At 42.2% G+C, this 8,624-nt stretch overlaps 1 protein-coding gene across 1 annotated transcript in view; it reads left to right on the forward strand.

The window, feature by feature from the left end:
* The window catches only part of SNRNP27 (small nuclear ribonucleoprotein U4/U6.U5 subunit 27), a 40,465-nt gene extending 34,865 nt beyond the window's left edge, over positions 1–5,600 (forward strand). Inside the window, exon 6 of the mRNA XM_029603985.1 lies at positions 1,299–5,600. Within this exon, the coding sequence (XP_029459845.1) occupies positions 1,299–1,353 (55 nt within the window). The 3' untranslated portion in view covers positions 1,354–5,600. The remainder of the gene's footprint in view (positions 1–1,298) is intronic.
* Positions 5,601–8,624: the final 3,024 nt, after the last annotated feature.

An 8,624-nucleotide genomic window follows, 5' to 3' on the forward strand; every position in this document is an offset into this window, starting at 1 on the left:
CGAAAATGGTGTCTGCTTTTCATCTTAACTAAATAGCATCTGCCCTCTATTAATAAAAGATTCTAGTGACAGAATATATGCAACTACATTTGCAGAATCTGAAGGTGCCAAATGATTTCAGAAAGCTGGATCTTTTATATTCAGTGGCTCAAAGAAGGGAAAAGCAGCATCTAAAAGCTTCCTTGGCACATTGGATTAAGGAAGCTATTAATGCAGCATATGTTGATAGAGGTAAGACTTTGCCCAAACAGGTCAGAGCACATTCTGCTAGAGATCAGACATTGTAGGTGGAATTCATTTAATTTGATTACAAGAAATTTGTAAAGCAACAACTTGGGCCTCTTTACATTGTTTTTCAAAGCATTATTGTTTGGATGTGCAAGATAGGGAGGAAGCCTCCTTTTGTATCAGGTCTTGAAAGCAGATTTGGCAGCATCCCATCTATTTCGGCAGTAGCCTGGGTACCTCCCAGCCATCTGGACTAGTTTGGATAGATGAAAAGGAAGGAGAAATTTATTCTTACATGAAGACTTCCTTTCCTTGAGTCCAGCCAGACCAGTCCAAAACCCTCCATTTTTCTGCCAAACGTTTCTATTCAGCATTGGAATGGGAAAAGAATGTTCATGACTACTGTGCAGCAGAGAAGAGTTAGGTTAATCTCTAAAGCTGTAAATAGTTTGTCATTGTTTGTGTTTCCTTGGCAGTCCCCTAGTTTGAAAGGGGATAAATTTGTCATTAGTTAGCTTGCCTCAGGTAATGCTGGCAGGCTGAGGTCAGCATGGGAGCCTATAAAAGGTGATGTCAGCAAACCTGTTTAGTCTCTCTCTGCTGGTTAGTGAGCATAACCCATCCATCTGGACCCAAGGGAAAAAACATGATCAGGTAAAGAGCAAATTTCTCCCTGTAAGTGGGTATTCAGGAAGATATGAAGGTGAAAGAGAAGCTGTCATTGGAAATGTCTAACCATGTATATCCAAAAGATGAGCAGGAAGGCCCATTCTCAAAGCAACAAAAGATTAATTTTTTAATGTAGCTTAATGTCGGGGCCTACCATTTGCATAGCTTTGTGAGAGAGGTACTTTGGTATTCAGTTAAGTGTGCTGTTAAGATATTCAGTCTTTCATAGCTAATAAGATCTTGGTATATATTAATACCGTTTTTTTAACATTTTGTCTCTTTGGTATACATCTCAAATGTAGGTGCATTAAACATTTGAAAAGAACCTAGAACCCTCTGGAGGAGAAATTAGAGCCAGCTGTTTTGTAACATTCCTGACTTGTCCACTTCTTCTATTACAGGCAATACATGAACAGAAAGGGGGGTTTCAACAGACCACTGGACTTTATCGCCTGATCTGTTTATTGGAAATCTACCTATGGAGAAGGGACATCCTCCGTACCAGATTACTGCCGTGCCAAAGGAGTGTTAGTCTTGTCACTTGCACTTGTGCGCAAAGACTGGGAGTTGTGCGCGGTGTTATGCAAGCTACTGCTATCTGAGGAGCCCTCATCTGTGCACATTAAAGAATGACTTGATAGCACATATTCCAAATCTGAAAGCATCAAACTCTTATCGACACTCTTTGGAGTTGAAAAGAATCCTAAAAGGTTTTTCTTTCAATTTTTGTGTTAACATTTGTGGTAAATCCTGTGCATTATAATCCCACTCAAGTTTTGTTCGCTTGAAAATCATAAGTAAAAAGCTAAAATTGACCTTTGTTAGCACAGTCCTGAAGTGCCACAAATGGGTCTGGTTTTCTGCATGTCCACAATGAATATGCATGCCATATATTTGCATAAATGGAGGCAGTGCATGAAAATATACCTCATGCGTATTCATTGTGGATATCAAAAAAAACCAGACCCCTTTGTGGCACTCAAGTACTGGAGTTTCCTATTCTTGTAAGCATGAGAAACAGAAAGAGGGGTTGCTTTGGAGAGAAAGTCCTAGTGGTAACAGTGTGAATGGCTTGCATCTCTTTCTGAAAGTGTCCTACAGCTGCATGAGCAACGTTGGCCATTTAGTCTTGTTCCTCTGAATGTCTCTTTAAAGCAGCAGCGTAATTTTTTTTTTTTTTTTTGGCCCAATGTGAACCATTTTGTTTGAGGTATATTTGCAGGCCTTGTACATTAAGTGCTGTATACTTAGTTACCCTCCAGCCCTCTGCTCTGGGAGTATGGGGCACCCAGATGCTCACAGCCTAGAGAGCCCATAACAGTTAACGATTGATTCCTCCTGAGAATGTATTTTAACAATTTGAAGATCTGGATTTTTCCATTTTCAGCCTTCAAATGTTCCTTTGCTGCTAGTCAGGCTCATCTGCAAGAGTGATGGTTCTGTAGCCTTTTGACATAGGGGAGGATCGGGGCTCTCTACATCCTCAGGGAGTCACTGTACGAGAACATAGTGGCTCCTGACTTGCTCCAGTGAATGTGGTGATAGTGCCACAGATGCAGAGAGATTCGGGTTTACCTACTGGCCTGCTGGTTCTTCAGCTGACATGTTCTTCGTACATTTTTTTTTCATTTTATTTAAACTGTTTGGTTCTGTTCCTCTTAAGCCTAGTCTGCATCGCTTTCTCAGTTCAGTTGAATAGCAATGGTCAGAAAAATGTTATAGGCAGAAGGATGTTAGTCTGAGCTAATGGACATTATATGCAGAAGAAATTACAAAGATGAGCAAATACAATTTATGCCACTGTATCTTAAGTCAGGAAAGGAAAATGGAGCGGCATTTGCAGTGCAGTCTGTAAGCAAGAGCCTCTGGGACAATCCCACCTAATTGCCAGCACGTACCAAGGAGGGGGTAATGTTGATTATGGAGGAGGCCAAAGGGGAAAAGTACTTTAACAGCTGCAATCAGTACTGAGTGAAATATAGAAATAGCAGTCTTTGATCTCTTGTAGTTCTCCTTTTCCTTTTGCCCTTTTTTGTGTTCTGTTGCCTCAATAACAATCCTGTTAATGCAGGTGGTAGATACCCTTATGAATCAGGCATGATTAGGACTCTGTGGTTCTTTATAGCTAGATTGCTAGGCTTGTTGCTTGGTTTTACAGTGAAAAGAGCCAAAAAAAAAAAAGCATGGCCTTTTGGTTGCCATGGCTACAAAGATCAGGGCAAACTTGTGAAGGTACTGCAGAGGGGAACCGTGCACACCAGAAACGATTTTGAGTTGACCAATCAGATTGATCAGTTTGGTCATTTCTGGCATGTCTGTCCTCTACACAATCCGAGAGAAAATCAGAAACTGGCAAATAAAAACTGAGCATATGAAGCAAAACAGTATTTACTGTGATCTGTTAATCTTTCAGCATTGTGTTGATTTCCCTCCTCCCACATTGGTTTTTTGCTTCCAAATCAGTTGGAAGAAGAGCTGTCATTTGGCATCAGAACCTGTTATTTTCAACTACCCAGAGTTTTGGGGGGATTTTTTTCCTCCCTATTTGATATCCCTCTCCTAATTGTCTAGTCACTGCTATTCTACTTACCCAGAAGTCTACAATCATGGACCCTAAATCAGTTACCATTGCATGACTGATATCGTTCCCCCGCCCCAATGGCTGTGAACTGTACGTGAGAAGAATCCCCAGCCCTGGTTAAGCTAGGAATCAAATCAAGTAGCAGCCCACAGCACAACCACTGAGCCAGTAGGCCAATCCTTTCTGGCATTTTGACCTCTTGAGTTCTGACAGTGCTTGACGCAGCTCTTTGAAAAGAAGCTATGTTTATTTCTATAGCCAGAGTTCTGATAAAAAGAGGTCCGTTCCCACAAGTATGTTCTATAGATCTGGTTAAGAGAAGAGCAGAAATTTTACCACAACTGTTTACAACGTCTGTAGTTGGGGGGGGGGGTGGATGTCCTAAGTCCCCAAGTACTCTGAAAATATGAATCCCTTAGAACTTCGATGGATTCTTCCTCTTAGCAAGGTTTATTCACAGTTTAGATATGGTTTGGTCTTTATTCCTGAGGGGGCTTCACCCATTGTGTTCTTTCAGCTGCTTTATGTTGTATCTGTCCATGTGTATATAATTATGGATAACTGGAGCTGAAGTCTTATTGAAGCCTGTCAGGGTTCCTTGCTGCTGAGTTCACTAGCTCCAATCCTAATTGATGATCCTTATTTTAATTCCTTCATGCTCTCATTGTCTTACTACTCTGCCCTATCTTGCAGTCATTAAGAAGCTGCTATTCACCGTATCTAATGCTTTTTAGTTTTACCTTATCCCTTTCCCTTGCGTGTGTTGCAGTGGCTGAGAGGATGGGAATTTTAGTCTGGGGCTACCAGTGCCACCCTCTGGAAGGTAGGTGTCTCGAACAAGGATGGAAATAATACTGAGAACATGAGCATTGGCTGAAACGTTTTAGGAGCCAAGGTGCAAAATTTGGTTTCTTTTGTCTATTGTTGTGCACTTTGCTTTTTTTTTTTTTTTGTCATTTATGCCCTTTTTGGGTTTTTGCTTTTTTTTTTTTTTTTTCTCTAGGCCCTCTTCTTCCCCCTTCCCTCCAGCATTTCTTCTGAGCTGGCAGGGAGCATTGCTAAGCTGTGGTGGCTCTTCCCAGACCTGCAGCAGCAGCACCAGGAATGTTTCACTCCTGCTTGAGTATGCTTGACTTTGGCTAGTTAGAGGGTTGTAAATAGGCTTTTGATAGCAGTTGAAGCTGAAGAAGCACAGGAAAATAAATTTGTTAGCATCCAGTCAGATGAATCCAGAACAAGTGGGTTATGTACCTCTACCATCTGATGGAGACAGAGCAAACTGATGTCATAATATATATGCCCCTGCAATGACATCCTGCCAGTATTCTGTCTCCAGCAGATGATGGACATGCATCTCCCTACTGGGGATTGCTTCATTTTGAGAGAGGAGAATTAAGGAAACTCACCCCACTCTCCTGTGGTGATACCAAATGGTCCCTCCCACAGTTGAGAATCCCTGAAGTGACTTCCATGGTCCCTCAGAAAATCCAGTAGCTGGTTTTCAGATGGGGTGGACTTAGCTGCTTAAGCAGCTGAAAGGCAGCGGGTGTAGGAAGCAGAGTGCAGCGGTGATGGCACATGCCCTCTCACCCTGCAGCTGGAGACTCTGTGTACTCAGCCAGGTAAGGCTGAGCTCCAGTAAGTTTAAAAAAAAAAGTAATATACAGAGACTTAGGAGGAGGTTTTTGTCGTGTAGGGCTTCCTCCTTCCCCTGATCTCCATGCTCGGTGTGCCATTCTGACATTCAACCCACTGCATGGGAGGTCGAGGGAGGTGGGCAGCCTGGCAGGTTGAGCAGCCTCCTTAGGCTAGGCCCAGCTCCAAGGCATTTTCGCTGCATGCCTCATAGTAGGCCGCAACAGCATTTCGTGCACTTTCTCAGGCTGCCCTCTATAGGATTGTCTGTTCAGTGTGTGCACCCAGTTTTTAGATGCACAGTTGGGCATTATAGTCTGTGCGTCCAAGTTAACGCCACCATAGTTGTTGCACACTTACCTGTGTGCCCAAGTCTTGGATGCCTTGTTAGGTGCCTGGGGGGGGGGGGGTTCCTAAGTTTTGGACGCCTAATTTTTGGGCACCTAAGTTGGATGTATATGTAAAAAAAAAAAAAAAAAAAAAAAAAGCGGGCCTCCAGCCACCACTCAGCACACTGTCTGCCATAATGGTGCCAATGCCTAAGCACCTTTCTCTTTGCATGGCATCTCAGCCAGGAATGCCCGCTAACTTGTGCCAGTGCTGCTTGAAGGCTCAGAGAGAATTATCTTCCTCTGATTTCACTAAACTTGGTTCTTCCCAGCTGGATGTAGGTCTGGGTAAAGACTACTCAGGTGGGGCGCCTGAATTTGGAACTCCCCTAACTGGTTCCTCAGCAGGGGACAGTAGCTCAGTGAGTATGCCTCATGCCTCCTGGTTTAGATACTTCTGCTTTTTCATAGGTAGAATTTTTTTTTTTCTTGGGGGTTGCAATTTTTCCTTCAGGCACAGTCTTCAACCCTGTCCAATGCTCCCAGAGCAGAGGTGCAGGTAGGAACCTTGCCTGGACCTTCTGTTAATCACCAGAGTGGCAGTTGGACCTCCTAATAGAGATCCAGGTGGCATGGATGACACCGATGCTGACTTTCTTGAGGCTGGTGAAATTTCTCCAGGATTAGAACCATATAGAACTATGCTACTGTTATTTCGTAGAGATGAACTGCCAGCTGTAATCTCCCAGACCTTGGAAATACTTGGGGTTCCTGAGGCACACATTTTGGTTTTCTTGTGTAAAGCCTCTTGGGTCCCCCCCCACCCCCATGATGGAGGCCATTCAGGAATTGATCTTGATTGGGGTGCCCCAGAGGCTAATTTCAAAGGGGGTCAAGTTTTGGAAGGTCTGTACCCTCTGGTTCTAGTCGTACGAGAGCGTTTCCGAAGGTAGATGCACTTCTTTGCAGTCGCCAAGTGGACCACCATTCCCTCCTTCACAGGAATAGCCTTTAAGGATGCTCATGATTAAAAAAAAAAAAAAAATTGCCACTGCGTCAAATGCTTGCTTAAGGATAGACAATGACCTTGCAGATTGCTTCTTGTTCCTTGGTGGCTTGTTCTTTGCTTCTCTCCCAGGTTGATGAATCTGGGGCAAGCCCTAGCGCAGGAGTGGCTGGAAAATAAATTTGTATGCTTTTCCTCCATGGCCCATGTTGGGCAGATTGATTTGACGGATCGAATCGTGGGCAGCCTCCCGCCCTATCCAGGAGTAGCTTGGGTACATCCCACTTGTTCTGGATTCATCTGACTGAACGCTAAGAAATAAGAAATTATTACTTACCTGATAATTTCCTTTTCTTTAGGACAGACAGATTAATCCAGTTTCCCTCCCTTGACTGCTGAATGATTGCATAATCTTCCTGTGTGCCTAGGTGTTACAGGGTAAGTGTTACTCCAGTCCCTAGACTAGTGTTATTACATTCTTGTCTGAGCTCAGTATTGCCTGTTGGTTGAGTATTGAAATGTTATCTTTTTGCTAGTTTGTCCACAGTTGCTTTTGAAGAAAATACTGGTAGGCTGATGTCATTGCCAGTTTGCTCCGTCTCCATCTGCTGGTAGAGGTACATAACCCACTTGTTCTGGATTTGTCGACTATTCTAAAGAAAAGGAAATTATCAGGTAAGTAGTAATTTATCAATGTTAACCAATCTGTCAGAGCTCTGTAAATGTATCTGGATAACTTCTGGAAATCTCAAAGTTGGTAGGCAATTTTATAGAGATGTGCAATTGTCACTTTTATTGTTTAGAAACTATTCTGTCTGCCTCTTTATTTTCTTGGTTTTCAAAGTATTTTAGAAAAATAGATAAACATGCATTGTTAAACATTAAGGGCTAGATTCATTAAAGCTTTTCTCCCATTATGGAAAAAACCTTTAGTGAATCAGGTACAAAGAATGCTTAGGAAAATCATTCAAGCAAAAGTATACCCGTGTTCCTGTGCATTAAATTGCTATATGAAAAACCCCTCCTAAAGTGCAAAATAAACCTTAGATGATGTACACAGGCGGCCTCGCTACATATGTGTTGAAAACTACTACTGCCCTGAATATTTTTAGTGTGGTGTATAAAACTTTTTAAATTTAAAAAAAAAATTTGATTTGTGTATTTATCAAGCCCTAATTTTACCCATTTCTGTTTCTAAAACAGAAGCGATCACTGTATGAGAAACCAGAAAATGAGGGCATAACTAAAATGTTTCCCATTCCTCCTGGTTATGATACTAAAGGCCCCCCCCCAGTTGTTTGCAGTGGGAGAGAATGTATATTGGGGATTATATGCCTGGACCCTTGCATCCATGTGATCTGTCATTTTACTATTTTAGGGTTCCCAGCTTGAGAAATCTGGGTAATCCTTTCTCAAGTCAGAGTTAAAATTCTTTGAGAGAGATCCAAACTAAATAAAAGAAGGCCTTTGAAGAGGGTTGTCCTGAATGTTGCAGTATATAGCTGTAGTGCATCTGGCAGAAATCAAGAGGTTTAATGGGGCAAAGACTCAGCCAGGTTTTAAGAGCAGCTTATATCCTCTGGCAGTTTCTCAGCATTTCTGCTGGTTCATAGTGAAAGTGAGTACAGGAGCATAAGGAAGTAAGACCTACCCTGTTGGTACACATACTGCTCTGCACCCTGCACTAATTAATACTAGCAAAAACTTTATAACACTCCTTCCTTTGAAGACCTTTTTTTCCCAGTTGGACTCAGTCCTGAGAACCAGCCCTGGGAGCGGAGCAGCTGCAGCTGAACTTTGAGTTAGTGTGAGACTGAGTCAGCATCTGCTCTACTTTCTGGCCTTATCTCCTCTACAGAAGCAAGGAGGGGATTCAGAGGGGATGGATGCCCTAACACAATCATGGCCTGTTTGGGATAGCTTATTTTTTTTGTTTTTTTTTTTAACTCTTTATCATTTTAAATCAGTTAACAAGTTAGAAACAACTTGACAAGAAATGGTATATAGAGACCATAACAGATATAGGAAATTAACATACAAAGAAATACAATGATCTCAATAGTACTCTCAGACCACAATTAAGGGGGAATCTCTAGTAAATATGAGAGGCAAATTTTTTTTTTATTACAAAAAAGAGGAAAAAAGGGCCAATCGCACTATAGTACAGAGCTATCAA

Source organism: Rhinatrema bivittatum, chromosome 5 (genome assembly GCF_901001135.1).
Source record: "Rhinatrema bivittatum chromosome 5, aRhiBiv1.1, whole genome shotgun sequence".
Lineage (NCBI taxonomy): Eukaryota > Metazoa > Chordata > Amphibia > Gymnophiona > Rhinatrematidae > Rhinatrema > Rhinatrema bivittatum.